General features: G+C 42.4%; 1 protein-coding gene across 2 annotated transcripts in view; it reads right to left on the bottom strand.

The window, feature by feature from the left end:
- Positions 1-16444, bottom strand: part of ARHGAP6 (Rho GTPase activating protein 6) — a 546871-nt gene that overhangs the window by 288912 nt on the left and 241515 nt on the right. Inside the window, exon 1 of one of the 2 annotated variants that reach the window (XM_011950884.1) lies at positions 11572-11803. The exons of the other annotated variant lie outside the window; for it this stretch is intronic. Coding sequence (XP_011806274.1) covers positions 11572-11619 — 48 coding nt within the window. The 5' untranslated portion in view covers positions 11620-11803. Of the gene's footprint in view, positions 1-11571; positions 11804-16444 lie in introns of those variants that run through there. 2 annotated transcript variants of the gene reach the window in all.

The raw sequence follows: 16444 nt of genomic DNA, 5'->3' as shown, positions 1-16444 counted from the left end.
TTCAGTTGATCCCACTTGCTATCTTGTGCCTTTGTCATTGCTGAACTTCTTTGGGTAGATGCTGCCAGCCTGGGTCCCAGAATAGATACACATGGGACAGAATTGACAGAAGAGCCATGACACTTTGACCTGTGGTTTAACAGCTGCGCTCTGTCTATGTAAGCCAACCCTAGCTGACCCACAGATCCACTAGGATCCGTGATGGTTTTTTTATGCCACTGAATGTCAGAGTAGTTTGTTACACAGCATTAGTGTGGTGATAGTTAACTGATACAAACACACTTCTACATTTTAGACAACACAGCTATAAGATAAAGCACGATTTTGTGTGTCTATGTGCATATATGTATGCATGCTAGGAGTTCTATATTTCATTCCTTTCTAATGATACCTTAAATAAAATCGTGCCCTCCCCAACCTGCAGCAGCACAGAAATATCATGGAAGGCCCCATTCTCAAACCAAGGTTCCTCTTAGACCCACTACATGAACCTTTGATCCTTTACAGATGTTTATGCTTGTTCATAAATACTTTTGGAAAACCCTGACAAGGGCAGAGTGCCAGCTCTCATGTACCTTTTCCAGGTTGCTGCAAGTTCAATCACATGGTTGTTGGTCCAGAAATGGATGTGCCATTAGAACAGCCATGCAAGGAGGGAGTGTGTCACATTTACACAGGAGATAAACTCTGCCATGTTTCAATCAAAAGCAGTTTGCTAGTGAAAACACAGGAGTTGGAATTATAAAATTACCACAACCCTCAACTAAAAATAACAAACAGGATATTCTTTATATGGGGAGATATATATATATATATATTGCTGACAACAAGGACACACCAAAATCCTCTCTGATCTCACTATCAATTCACCTTACTTTCTTTTGTTACGTTTATGGACGCTTTGGGTGTAAATAATCCATGGAGACAGGAATGTTTCTACCATGCAGGAAGAACAGGAGGAAGAATTTAAAATGTGTCATCTTATGGAGACAGTTCAGTGGTAGCCCAGATTCAGGATGAGGGCAGGAGTAGGGTGGGTGTGAATGCAAAGGGGTAGCACAGGGGAGTGCTTTTGTGGTGATGGACCAGCTGTGTATCTTGAATGTGGTGGTGGATATGCCAGTCTGCACAGGTAATAAAATTGCACAGAACCACACGCATACTTACATACATAAAAGAATGCATGTAAAAACCTGGTGAAATGTGAATGGGGTCTGTAGTCTAGTTAATAGAATTGTCCCAATGTCAGCTTCCTGGTTTTGATATTGCGCTATATTTATTTATATAAGATGTTACTATTGAGGGAAGCTGGATAAGGGGTATATGGGACCTCTCAGTACTATTTTTGCAAGTTCTTATAAGTCTTCAATTATTACAAAATTAAAGGCTTTAAAAAGTATTACCTCAAAGGTATCATCTTCAGCCAATGGCATGTCAACAATCACCCATTGCACAGTGGTTCAGACATGCAGACTTGGCAGTCAAATTAAGAGACAAGGATTTAAGTCCCAGCCCCACTACATACTAGCTGTGTAGGCCTGAAACAGACATAAGGTCAACGCTTTGGTTTCCTCATCTTTTAAATGAGGATAATAGGACCTATCTCACAGGGTTATTTTAAGGATTAAGTGAGATAGTATATGTAGAATAAGCAGGACTCATAGAAAGTATTCAATAAATATTGGCTATTATTATTATTCTAAGTCAGACTAAGTATTTCTGAGAGCTTTAAATCACTGATTATTTCACTGACACTCAACTACATACTAAACATCAGGCACATGCTATAAATGGCCATGCATTGAGTCACACACAATATAGTCCCTGGTTCTGGTCTCTGCCCCTTTGGATTTTCTGGTTCTGTTGTGAATATGGTCTCCAAACAAGTAGGATGAATATTTATGAAAGTGGGTACACAGAAGACTCATGGAGGAACTCACTTAAGAATAAGAGGTACTTTCTGCAGTCAAGGTTGAAATGAGAGTTTTCTCTCTGCTAAAATTTACTGGGGTACACGGAGGTTAAACTGCAATGCTTAGCTGCAACTATTCCTTGACCAGCAGAGATAAATGAAAATTGCCTTTCAGTCAAGCACAGGTTAGACCATTTGAGTTGATGTGCAACTTTAAGGGTTAAAACCCTTTACCCATCAACCAGAAAAAGAGCCAAACCAAATCTTCCTTTTTCCTTGTTTGGCAAGCAAATTACATTAGACTATCCTAATAGGCTTAGAGGGAAAAAAAATCTAATTGTAGTCGATATTAATACATTTACATATTTTGAATTATATTAATAAATACTAATACATTTAGACCAGGGCACTTTAATGAACTTTCCAATATTAATGACAAAATATATGTAGAATATATCACTCTCTACTAAATGCCTCAATAGGTTCGTGATATAAAAATCCTTAAAAGCAAGCACACCACGTATGGATAGAGCTGGCATGGCACCTGAGTACTTTAAATGTGGTAGTTAAAATAATCTACAGTGTGAAAGAAAGAGACATTTGAAACAATTTGGGAGTCTCCTATTATACTTAGGAATTTAAGATCTTTCATAAATGTAAGCAAACCCCAAACAAGACTGAAAATGCTTGCAATGATATTTCGTGTTTGTCAACACCAATCCTCCCAGCCCTCAACAAAAACAGGAAATAAAATGTTCTGCCCTTCTCTGTGCTGGTCTTACTGGGTTGGCTGGGTTTGGGCCCAGAAGGAGATGGAGAATAGGGAGACCAAGAAGTCAGAGTATTTACGGTTCCAGTCTATCCCTGCTTCTCCATATTTTGCCCTTGCTGGAGTCTTCTCTGGGCACATTGCCAGGGTCCCTTCCAGCCAAGGCTGCAAGTCAGTGGGCTCTGGTAACACTGGTCCCTCCCTGGTAACAGCTTCTCAGTGTTGCTAATTGCTGGGCGCTCCACCACTCACTGTTGGTTCCCTTAAACCTGTCAACACAGGCCGGGCGCGGTGGCTCAAGCCTATAATCCCAGCACTTTGGGAGGCCAAGACGGGCGGATCACGAGGTCAGGAGATCGAAACCATCCTGGCTAACACGGTGAAATCCCGTCTCTACTAAAAATACAAAAAATTAGCCGGGCGAGGTGGCCGGCGCCTGTGGTCCCAGCTACTCGGGAGGCTGAGGCAGGAGAATGGCGTGAACCCGGGAGGCGGAGCTTGCAGTGAGCTGAGATCCAACCACTGCACTCCAGCCTGGGCGACAGAGCAAGACTCCGTCTCAAAAAAAAAAAAAAAAAAAACTTGTCAACACACTGGCATAGTTCATTCCTCAAATTAAGCCTTTTGAGTGATTTATCTGTTTCCTGTTTGGATCCTGATCAACACAAAGCCCTTGACTGTGAATCAGTAGCTAATGTGGGAGGATGTCTTAACTTTTGAGATAAAAGTTAAGACCGTGCTTTACATTTTGCTCAGACCATCAAAATGGCATCTTAACATGAATGGAACTATTGAAAGTCATGTGCATAGATACCCACAGAAATAATACTGTGTGTTATGTTACCATTTTCAAATTATTCTAGCAAACTCAATGTTCCATACCCTTGCTAAACTATTATTCCTCTGTGCATCTAATTAATATGGCATCACCAAGCTAGGAACCTAGAGCAATGTCCAGGAATTTGTGCCTATGTGGAGAGGCACACACCTGGCACAGAGATGCTTGGCAAATATGGAGCCCACGGCTCCACAAGCTGGTGAGATGCTTTTAGCCTCTGTATTGCAATTGGACTGGCTTATACATTTCTTTACCAGATATTTTGGTCAACTGTTGAAAGGGGTCATTCAAAAATATGTTAAAAGTTTATTCATCTAAACTACTTCTGTTGCTGTTGCCATGGCAACTTTTCCCTAAAGCCAAAACTCCAAATTCTTCTAAAATTGTTATTTCAGAAATCTAATTTAGCTGACATCCCAAACACTCAAATTTTACTATAAGATTTTTTATGTTAGAAAAGTTCTAAGAAAATGACAAGTATCCAAAGAGAAGAGGAGAAAAAGCCTGACAGGTTTTCATTTGAAAGGGTCATGGCATCTTTCAAGGAAATTGGAAGTGGAAGAGTACTCAGTAACTGTATTTGAATGAAAAAAAAATTTGGCTTATATTTTGTATATGTTTCTTGTATTGAAAAGTATCCCATATTCACATCCAAGTAGTCACCACAAAGATAGTGAAAGCCGTACCACATAATGACTGGTGGGAGTCCTTGTTGCATCACTGGATCTACCTTTAAGTTTTTAAGTATTCAGGGTATATTTAAGAATAAAATAAATCAGAAAAATTGGTCTTTTGAAAATAAGGTTAGAATGAGAAAACTTGAGAACAGAATGTACATTAAAAGATATTAGATTAATTAACTGTGTTTGTAAACAGTGGTCTCAGTCCAAAATTTGGCAAGCACCCAAGACCTTTAAATCTATCCCCACCCTCCCCATCATCTCGTGACTCACAATCTAAAACAGACCATGCTAATGGACATTCAGTGACATGGCCAGGAGTTAAGAAAGGGCTCTGCAATTCAATTGAAGGGAGAATAGGTAGGCCACAAACCCACCTGCCACCCTGGGCTGCTCAGGAGATTTTGAACCCTGATGGGATTGAGAGAAAAACACTGGGAGTCGCAGTTTCCCTCCCTCTTTCCTTTGGCTTTTCTTTCAGCACCTCTTCCCTTTCCCCCAGAGCAGGCCGGTCCACCTCATTATCCTCAAGGAGTAGGGACAGAAGCAGGCACTCTAGTTTCTCACTTTCATACAGATGCAGATCCCACATCCACACACTAAGGCTGCTGAGCACTCCACACATCCTCATTTGGAGATTATAACTTCTAATTTTAGGCCCACGACTAACACATTCGTTAAACGGGTATTCTGGCTAAATCAGAATAGAGGTGGCAAATTAGGCAAGACTGTTAGAAGGTCATAAAGGAAGAAGTTAGCTAATGTCTGACATGAGAGAGAAGACAGTAAACATTTTTTAACCCAAGATTAGGAAGGGCATCGGCATTGAGGAGTGAAGAAACAAAAAGCCCAAGATGCTGAGGCTTCTGGAAAGACCACCAACACCCTCTCCAGAGTAATCCCCACACAGTATGAAACACACTGTTCCTAATCGTGACTCAGAGCCAGAGAAGCTCACTCACATTTTCTCACCTCTATCTCTCAAAACCCAAGAAACTACAAATAATGTATTTTAGAAAGTGCCATACAAAATTGTTCTCAAAAACATTTAAGATTTTGATGTCTACTGAGATGCAATTAAGTCAGGGTTTCTCTATCTCAGCACTATTGACATTTGAGGCTGGACAACTCCTTGTTGGGTTGTATTGTGCTTTGTAGGATGTTCAGCAACATGTCAGGTCTCTACTTAATATATGCCAGTGGCAATCCCTGCCAGTTATGATAATCAAAAATGCCTCCAGACATTGCCCAAGGTCCCTCTGGTTCAGAACCACTGGTCGATTTTACCTAGAATATGGATACTGAGGGACATATTGCCAGACAACATTATATAGAGGAAGTATTTCTATACCTTTTGTATCATTAGAGAGTTTGGTTGAAATGAACACTAGGTGGTAAAACAAAGGACCTCTCTGAAAACTTGTACTAGATTATCTCAGAGTCAGCTGAGGTAAAGTATTGTATTGCACTTTCTGAATCTACTTTGCTGCTGATCCTACATTTTGTAGGGGCTGCTTGACTACTTGAGTAGTAAGTGGTTCACCGTGTAAATTAATCAGTGTTTGCCAAACCCACCTGATATTGGAACCACCCCCAAAGCTTTTTCAAAGGGTTGATTCCAAGTCTGGTCCTTAGAGATTCTCATTTAGTAAGAATTCAGTGAAACCCTAAAGCTAATTTTTAGTCTCGTCTCTCCCTCAGACCTCAGACATCAACTAATAAAGGGTTAAGTTTGGAAACTCCTAGCGTAACCTACGGAAAAATACACAGACAGCCAGATTCATGTTCTCATAAATATTTATTGTGTGCCTACCCTGTGCCAGGACCTGCTCTAGGCAGTGGAAAGACAGAGGGAAAGGATCATTGGGTCCTTGCCCTGAATAAACTTACACACTAGTCAGAGGAGACAGACAAACAATGAATATATAACATAATACCAAGCGGTGATGTGAACAATGAGGGAAGTGGCTAGTGTGATATGATCCAGGGTAACTGAGTGGGCTCAGAAACACTTCAGAGAAAGCAGTCAGGAAAGGTGACATTTTCCTGCAATTTGAAGGATGTAAAAAAATGTCTACCACACAGAGGACATTCCAGGCAGAAGGGACAGCAAGTACAAAGGCTTGGGGCAGAAAAGAACTGGTCACATATGAGGAACAGAAAGGGCACAGATGTAGCCAGGCAATGATAAGCTTGTGGAGTGGGGTGTGGTATGAGGCAGGGAAGATCATGTAAGGAGCACTGGAAGGTCAAGGTCATGGATGAAGCTGTTATTCTAAGTGGAATAGAAACCGACCAAAGAGCTTAAGCACTGAAATGTCACTATTTCATTACTTTTAAAAAGATTGCACTGGCCATAGGGATAGCCAACCATTTACTGAGATGGGAAAGTCTGAGAATGAAACAAGTGACAGGGAAGTGAGGAATCAAGAACCCAGTGAAGACTTTGTATGACTGGACAATAACTTCACAACCCAGTTGAGAGTCAAGTGTGTGTCGTCCAGGGTTATCACAGTGTGGGAACAGGAAAAGTAAGTAATAAAAGTTCATCACCAGAAAGGACTAGGCAAAGAGTGGTAATTGTTTTCAAATGATTGGCAGATATGTCTGCTGTGCAACATCCAACAGGAATCTGATTCTTTATCAATTAGTAGTGGCACTTCATGAGTGGTTTGAAGGAGGGGAGATGTAGCTTCCTAAGATGATGGGGCTTCCACACCAAAGAGGCCTCATCCAGGAAAATTTCTGCATGCAGTAGAAAAGTAAGCATGCTGGGTTGGGGGTGGGAATAGAAAAGGTATCTACGATTAGTAGAGGTGTTAATTCAGAGGATTAAATAATCTCTCACTTATTTGTAAGTTGAAAAAATTTTGCTTTTATGAGGAGACAAATGACAAGCAGAGTGATATAAAAATGGTTTTATAAAAGTAAGTTCTGGGCCATGCCACAGGTCAGTATAAGTTCTGCTGAGTTTCCTAAGATGTCTACACTGTTAGCACTGATGGATGATAACTGATTCATATCAGCACAGGCCTGCAACGGCGCCCAGTTCTGGGCATCTTCAGAATTACCAGAGTATCCTGTATTCAATAACATTCAATTATTAAGCAAACTTAATGACTTCAAAGTCTTTGAAAACTGAATGTTCACAGAAAACAAACTTGGAAACTTTCATAAGACCTTAACCATTCTATGTGAAAACAGATTCTCTGTCAGGGTAAGCAGCTTGGCACTTCTGGTGAGTTCCTTAGGAAGGGGTTAACTGGAGCAAGGGCACAGTCAGCATCTGATTACAAGGCTGCGGTCAAAAGCACAGATGGTGTGGTGACCCGCACCAAACAGGAAGTGACATCAGCAGCAGAGGAGCTCAGACTAGACCAGTACAAGGGAGGAGAACGAGCAGCTTAGGACCTCAAAAACTAGGTCTCAACTACTAGATTCATGAAGTCATTTAACACATATCTACTGAGCACCTACTGTGCTTCCAGCACTCTGCTAGGTGCCCAGGTGACAGCAGGGACAAGACACACATAGTACTACTCCCAGCAAGTTTTCAACCTGCCAGTGAGAGAGAAGTGAAAGATGTCAGTCCAGGGATTCCTGATGGTGACTGTATAATGGACACTGATTTGCTTTTCTCTGCCCCACTTGAGGGTTAAGACAGGTTGGGGCACCAGGAGAGAAAAGCTTGAGACTCCCAAAGGTTCCCAGTAAGTCACCAGGCCAAGCTTTTAATCCAGATTTTTTTAATGTCTTTCAGAAAGACATAAAGATATGGCATTGAACTTAATGGATACTTATATTTTTAGTTTTTGTCTACACTAGTCAAATTAAAGAGCTATTTGGCCATGGCAATTTGACAATATAGATAGTCACATGAAGTCACTGAAGGTCCAACATTTGGTTGTTGGCTTATTACTGTGGCAAAGTGGATTGCAGAGGGATGATTAGGTTTGACTATCCTGATTGTCTAAATGACTCGGAAGAGCACTACAGGACCAGGGCATCTGGTTAAAGCTTTCAGTTCTGTCAGCAGCGACACATGTGCTGCCTTGAATTCTACTGCTCTGAGCTTAGATTTCTTCAATCAGGAAATAGAAAACCTGCGTACGGCAGCAACTGGATTTGAGACTGAAATTGACCTAGACTGTGTTCAGATAGTTTGCAATCTGTATAAGACAATAACGAGGGAAATATTATTATGATTATTTGATTATTATATAAACTTCTAGAGCTTCTCTAGAAGTGCTGCCAGAAAGTCACTGATTCATTCATGTCATCCTCATCCTTCATCCTCTATCACCTCTTTATCCCATCCAAACTAAGTCTGATGGGTTCTACGTTCTAAGCATCTCTCCAATACACCAACTGCTCTCAACCTCCTCCTGCCCAGCTGCCACCCTAGCATCAGTCATCTTCTCGAATCTCTCCCAGGCCCAAATACCAGGATGCACTCTAGCTCCTCCTCATCCTGACTCCATGCTGGGATCATGGCAGGCTTCTGAAAATATAAATCTGATTCAGTCATCAAAAGGCATCAAGGACAACACCCAGCTGGAAGGACGGAGTCACCATAACCTGAATGTGGGAAAACTGTGGGAGGAAATTTTTTGGGGAGAACATTAGCTGCTAACACACATTTTTTCTGTGTGTGATGATAAAGCAAGAAGACAGCTGTACTATACTTTGAAAATGTCTAATTATATAAATGGAGGATGTTCTTGTCTAGTTAATTGCATTTTGCTTTCTGTGACCATTATGACCATTTAAAAAGATGAGTGAGATATCCATAGCAACTCCTAACATTTTCACTATCTAACTGTCTCTTTGAAAAATTGACCAAATACCTAGAATACAATAGGCATTGAACAAATGTTTATTGAATGAATCAAATGTGAGCCACTGACCTCTTATATGCAGTCTCACCTTGGACAAATTAAAAAGCACTGAAGGAAGAGAATTAGGTATTTATCCCTGAATTATATTTCAGAGGAGGCAGGAGGTATTAGGGACACATGGAGGGTCATTCATGTCAAGGAAGACAGACCCCCCAAAACCCAAGATCACAGGAAAATGCACAGTGGGACAAAACCACGTTGAGCATAGTAAGTGGAATATTTGTGCTAAAAGGCAAAACAAGCTCTGGAATTATCAAAATCCAAATGAGGGAAGTAAACAAAAGTGCAGCGTTAGAATAGGTATTATACCACCAAGGGTTATACTAATATGAAAAACAATGGGTCACACTTAGTAAAGAACATTCTCTGGATACGTGACTGATTCAGAGCTGCTGCTTTATCATCCTAAAGTATGCACAGGAAACTTCAGAGAGCCCGGGTGACTTATTTCAACCTGGAATCCCAATAAATTCCCTCTGGAATCTTCCTTTTTATAGTCTTAAATCAGAATATACATACATGATAATCTGCACTGGAATAAAGGGCTATTTCATCAGCAGTCTTCAGAGCCCCAGAGGGGACATTAGCATCGACTTGACTCTTCAGTTTATGATTTTAGAAGAATGAGACAGCTGAATTAAAATGATAATTTTAAAATATTTTTGTAATACATTTACATAATTGAGGCAATAACCATTCATTGAATGAATAGATTGTTTTAAATTTAAGGAGCCCATTCTCACCTTTCCTCCCCCACCCCCACTCTTGTAAATGGAAAAGACTTCAGATCATGAATCAAAGGGTACCAACACACAGTTCAAAATCTGGAAAAGATGGTGGGGTGGAGATGTTGGATGGGCACAGTGAGCACAGACTCTACCTCTTTCAGTGTAAAGCAACCCCTGTTGAAAAGTAGTTATCCTTTAAACCACTTTAAAAGGCAAATCACTGAGCCACTAGTGTCTCCAAGACATATGAACACGCATTAGTAACTTACAAGTATCTCATTTGGTGTTTCAAGGCAAGTAACTATAGAAAAACCAGACAAAGAGCTATCACAGGTTCCTGGAACGTTTGCCTGGGAAGGTATCTTAACAATTTCCCAATTCAGGCCTTCATTTTTCCAGTGGAGGAAAGTGAAGTGTACGGGGTATGCAATTTGCCCAATGACCCTGCAATTAATCCAGGAGCCCCCAGGTGACACCAGGAACCAACTGGAGCAGCTCCGGGATGCCCGAGTCCACCACCCCTGTCCAATTTGACTCCTTTTTTCAAAAACAAACATTTTTTTCTTTTTTTATGTTGGGGACTGGATTTTGGAAGACACAAATTCCAGACAGTTAACTGTCTTTGCCTTATTATAAATATTAATGATTCTTGTCAACTTTCTGCCTGCTTCTCTCCAATTTTTAAAGTTGGCAGTCAGAACATCCAGTCTCAACAGTGCAAATCAATTCAAGGAAAATTCAGTAAATTAGCAGATGACAGAACAACTGCAGTGTCTCATCTCAAAATGACACATCTCACAAGTGGAAAATCAATGTCTGAAGACTGGAGTAAGGTAAACCTTCTCTCTGCCCCCTTCCTGGAGGGGGCATTTCAAATTTTTAGAAGTAGTAGTCATTACTCAGAAACAACTTTCCTTTTTTCCTTCTTTCCTTTCTTTTCTCTCTCTCAAAAAATATACTCAATCTAGTATCTGGATTTGTCGGTCCTTAACCTTGAAATCTTGACTCCTTCTTCAAAGAAGGCAAATCCCATGAGTTTTCTCTCTGTTGTGTTTCCTGCAGTACCTGCAGCACCTAGCGCAGTCCCTGGCACACAGTAGGTCCCCAGCAAATCTTTGTATCAACAGGAAGAACAGAAGACACCATAAGGGAGGGGGAAGGTATGACAGAACAGCCCCTGGTCTTTTCTTGTATTAGCGTGCAACATGAATGATAATGTGCAACATTCTGTCCCGCCACAAAATAAGAGGGAAATGCACTCCAAGGATTGAAACGGCTGCACCCCAATGCTCCCGGCAGCATTTCTTTTGCAAGTCCACTCGCCACACACTGAGATCATGAAGCAGCCCTGCCTCCTGTCCAGTCTTATTCTCTTCCTTTCAACATATCTGACTGAAGGCTGAATGAGCGACCCAGGCCTAACCCCAGGAACCCCATTTGTCAGCCTTTGTCAGCGGGGCTGTGGCAAGAGTCCAGCCCCGGTCCCGGATGCAGTGACCACAGCGTTGGGGCAAAGAAACACTGAATCCAGGGTTGGGGCTCCCCCGTACCTTCTAAAAGATTTCGGGAAGGCCACTGAGTGAGCAGGTGGCACTTCGGGGTGACGTACCCGACCACCCGCCACCCCCTCAGCTGTGGACCTGCGTGGACCTGTGGGGAGCCCCGACTACCATCGCCCCTCGCAGTCCCCACCTGGGGCGGCCCAGTGGCGCCCCCTGTGTCCTCTGCACGCGTCAGGACACTCACCGCGTAGTGCAGCTGGGGCTTCTCGCCGCGGTACACCGGGTGCCCCATGTCGCCTCCGGGAGGAGTGGCGCGCCTCGGGCTCAGCCTGGGGTCACGGTGTCTCTCTGAGTTCCCCGTACTTCACTGCCATCCCGGGGCAGCCCTGGGGCGAGAGCCCTGCTCCGTGCGTGCCGAGTGCTATGCAAAGCGCCCCTGACACAGCGTCCCGCCGCAGAGCCGGTGGGGACCTGGAGAAGGCGGCGCAAAGTGGGAGGGGGAAGAGGAGGAGGAGGAGGGAGCGGCCGAGTCTGATGCGATGGGCGGGCGTTTAATTCCTTCCGCTCCTGGCTGGTCCCTGCGGCAGCCACCGCTGACAGCTGTTGGGGGTTGCGGAGGCCGAACGCGCCCACGACAGGTGTCAGGCCGGCCGGCACGCCTGCCTCCTGCTACCGTACCCTCCCCGGACCCGTGGGACCCTGACTGCTGAGGCGGGGACTGCCAAATCCTTCAATGCCAATGAGAGGGCGAACTTGGGTTTCCAAGAAAGAGAGACTTTCACTAACTTTGAAGGAGGTGTGGGCCTGACAGTGGAAGGAGATTCAGAGCCTTTCTCCTAGAAAGCCTTCTTCTGTTACAGTCTCAAATGCGGGGATCCTTGGAGAGAGCAGGACTGACAGGAACCAAGTCATGCTACCCAGGGGAACTGCTGAGGGGACAAGGCTGTGCGGGATGCTGGTCACCTAGGGCTAACCGAGTTCCAGGAGGGGCTTGCAGGACACATCCTGTAGGTTCACAATAACCCTTAAAACTGGCCTCTGCTCTGAAATTGCCTCATGGAAACCTGCACTTTAAAACACCTTGGAGAAGATCACAGAGTTCCCTCCACAGCCTTGTCATTCTGTAATTTATGTCCAGCCTCCCACAAGTTGAATCCAGACAAAAGCCAGCCCTGGGGCCAGAGTAGAGACTACAGATTCATGAAATCAATCAATGCAAGCCCCAGAGGGGTGGCTACGAAGTGGAAGATGTATTTGGGGGTAGCCTGTGCCAATCTGTCAGGGTCCCATTGTACTGAACCGGCTGGATGACTCTCCACTTGCTCTGTGTAAGAGGAGGAGGGAGGAAAGTTGGATGTGGCCCCTGAATTTTAGCCCTTACAATTTAGTTGAACGAACCATGTAACATTTTAGAACAATTCGCAGCATAATTGTAATTAACAGTGGGAATGTGAAGCCAGAGGTGCAAGTGACCTGAGGAATCTACCATTAGATAGTCCCATGATGGTTTATCCAGCTGGAAAACTGTATAGTTATATCTGCTAAAGTCAATCATAGGCCTACCCTCCTATCCAGCAAATTCCACCCCTAGATATATAGAGTACAATAATCTCATCATATACAAGAATGTTCATACTGTCTTGAGGCATAATTGCCCCAAATAAAAGCGATCCAAATGTACACCAACTGGTGCATGACAAACCAACTATAGTCTGTGCACATGATGGAATACTACTCAGCAATAAAAAGGAAAATGCTACTGATGCACAGAACAAATGAATTAATCTCACAAACATTGTTGGGAAAAAGAAACCAGACACAAGTGTACAAACTGTAAGATTTCACTTATTTATTCTGCAACTGAAATTCAAATGTTTAAGTGCAATAGGCAAAAGGAATCCATGGTGATAGGTGTCATAATAGTGGTTACCAAAGTGGGAAGGTGGTATTGACTAGGAAGGTGGTACAAGGGAACCTTCTAGGGTGCTGGAAATGATCTATATCTTGATCTGTATGGCAGCTACTGGAGTACACCCATATGTAAACTTTCACTGAGCAGTACAGTTCAGACTAGTATAATTTACACCCTTCACTGTGTGTATTTTATACTGCAAACATAAAAAATAAAAATAAATAGGCCGGGCGCGGTGGCTCAAGCCTGTAATCCCAGCACTTTGGGAGGCCAAGATGGGCGGATCACGAGGTCAGGAGATCGAGACCATCCTGGCTAACACGGTGAAACCCCGTCTCTACTAAAAAAAAAAAAAATACAAAAAAACTAGCCAGGCGAGGTGGTGGGCACCTGTAGTCCCAGCTACTCAGGAGGCTGAGGCAGGAGAATGGCGTGAACCCGGGAGGCGGAGCTTGCAGTGAGCTGAGATCCGGCCACTGCACTCCAGCCTGGGTGGCAGAGCGAGACTCCGTCTCAAAAAAAAAAATAAAAAAATAAAAAATAAATTTAAAATCAATCCCTTGCCAAACCCAGGAACTTCCAAACAGTGTTGCCTGTCTTATGAGAAAGTCAATTGAACTATTTGCCCAAGTCTCTCGTTCTCCCAGTCTGACCTACCCAAGTCTCCTTTCTTCTGCTTTGTGAGAGAAATGAGCATGCCCATTCATCTTGGAGGCCTTCCCTGCTCTGCGACATGTCCAGGCAGAGCTGGAAAAATGACACACTGAAGTTCCCTCTACTTTCACTCTGTTCTGCTGCTAAAAGCAACCTTTAGAGGAAAGTCATCAAAGACCCTTAGAATAAGACAGAGAACCAGCTTGAGCTTCACCATCTGGCATGTTTCAGAGAACTGCAGCCAGGGCAGCCTGATGGGGGCATGTGTATACAGATGTAATTCAATGGCCTAGACAAGCCCCAGTTTAGGGACTTTCACTTCACTGTGGTCTATTCAGAAAGAAAGATGAACACTCCAGCCTTAGAACTTTTTCTTCTGTCACACTTGCCTTTAAGTCCCTGAAGCTAAAAATCCCTTTCCCTGCAAACACTATTTAATTATTAATCTATTTAAACAACACAAGGTGAATCCCTGGGTCTTTAAAACCTTAATCATAGCCTTTTGATCATTACTCCTGAGTAAGTCACCTCTTAAAACTGGGTCATCCTAGATTTGGTTTGTATTCTTTCTTCGAAAAATGTAGTAAGTCACTAAATGACATTCTTGTAAGCCAAAAATACTCCATCATCCCCACACTGTGTACTTACATTTTAGGAATGACTTCTGCCTTCTAGCATTATTTATTGCTAAAGTGTCATAGTTAAGTTGGAGTAAAATGTTCAAATGCAATAGGATTGTTTTTTCTCTGTGTTTGAAGAGTTTTGTGAGATTGGGCAAAGCACTTAAAGAAATGATCAGTTCATGCTGCAAGACTCTTAAATCACCTTGGAATGAATCATCCACCTCCTTCAATTCTTAGTCTGATTGTTTAAGGCTCAAAGCTCCAGAAGGGATCTAGAAGATCATGCAGAACTCTAAGAAGTCTGTTCAATCTTAAACAATTTGAATTTCACACATTATTATTTCATTTAAATATATTTCAGGGTATATTTAAAACACCACTCTAATCAAAATTTCTTATTTGCATATCTGTACTTCCAAGTAGCCTTCCCATGTTATTTGTTCACTTGGTCATGATTCAACAAATAATATTTTACATTTAACATTTTTATTTGTATAAATGTATAGGGTAGCAGTATAATTTCATTACATGGATAGATTGTGTAGTGATGAAGTCAGGGCTTTTAGGGTATCCATCACCAGAAGAATGTACATTGTGCCCATTAAGTAATTTACCATCATCCACCCCCACTGTCCTTCTGAGTGTCCATTGTCTATCATTCCACACTTTATAAATATTTCTAAGTGCATACTATGCACAGGTATTGTTCTAAGTCAACTAAACTGTATATTGACATGGCATGTGGTTTCAGAATGCATGTTTGATCCTTTGGGGTAATGGAGAGAGAGAAAAAGGGAGCAAGAAGGACATAAAACCTCACTTCAGAGGAGGCTGAAGTTCATCCAATTTGTTGGCTAAGAGCCTGCTGGGCTAATGTTATTCTTTGTTTAGTTTTTTTTTTTCTTTTTTAAGAAATAAATTTATCAGATGTTTATAATTCACCCCAGAGAGGACTTAAAAATAATCTGTATGAGTTACTCTACTAGCATCACCTTTAAGAGAAAATGTGCCCTGCTAACTGTGGAATTTCCATGTCTTCCTGTCCCTAAACGTTACAGCATTTCCAGAACTGAATGCTGCCCTTTCTGCCAGAGCATTTAAATTAAAATCCTTGTTTGCATTTATTCTGCCTGCCTATAGGCTGAGTTAAAATTTTCCACAGTTAATGCCAATGCAAGGGTGATTACTTTTCTCAGAAAAACTTTACCCAAATCTGTGAAAGCAAATTCAACTTCAGAGTGTAGGAAGAGCTGAGGGCCCATCTGAGTATTAAAAATCACTTCAGATGGCAGGACAGGCCCTTCTTGGAGGCCCAGCCCCACCATTATTAACAGAGTTACTATGAGACCCTCTTAGATGAGTAATCCCTCCCCCAATCCCAGTGCCCACACTATGCCATCCTATTGTCCTGCTAATCTAGCCCCTAGAGCCCTAGAGTATTTTTAACATTTTGAAATGGAAAAATCAATAGCATATAATGTGCAGCTTAATGAATTGTTACAAAACATTCACCTGTCTAACCTTCACTGAGATCAAAAATTAGAATATTGCTAGTACCCTAGATCCCCATGTCCCTTGGCTGTATTTCCCTCTCCCATCCCAGTGGTAGACACTGTCATGATTTCACTTCTTCACTTCCCTTTTACAGCAGGGTTTCTCAACCCCAACACTCTTGACATTTGGGAACCAATCATTCTTTGTGGTAGAGCCTGACATTGCAGAATGTTTCACATCATCCCCAGCCTCTACCCACTATATGCCAGTATTATTCCCCCTACACCAATTGTGGCAACCAAAGATGACTCTAGACATTGCAGATGTCCCCCAGGGAGTGGGGAAAGGCATAATCACTCCTGGTTGAAATCCACTGCTTTTTAGGAAGTCAGGCATCCATAAATATTAGAGCTTAGTGTTGCCTGTTTCCTAAC

This window comes from Colobus angolensis, unplaced genomic scaffold (assembly GCF_000951035.1).
Source record: "Colobus angolensis palliatus isolate OR3802 unplaced genomic scaffold, Cang.pa_1.0 Scaffold310, whole genome shotgun sequence".
NCBI classification, from domain to species: Eukaryota; Metazoa; Chordata; class Mammalia; order Primates; family Cercopithecidae; genus Colobus; species Colobus angolensis.
Note: the sequence above shows the minus strand (reverse complement) of the source record. Positions and strands in the feature narration are given on the sequence as shown.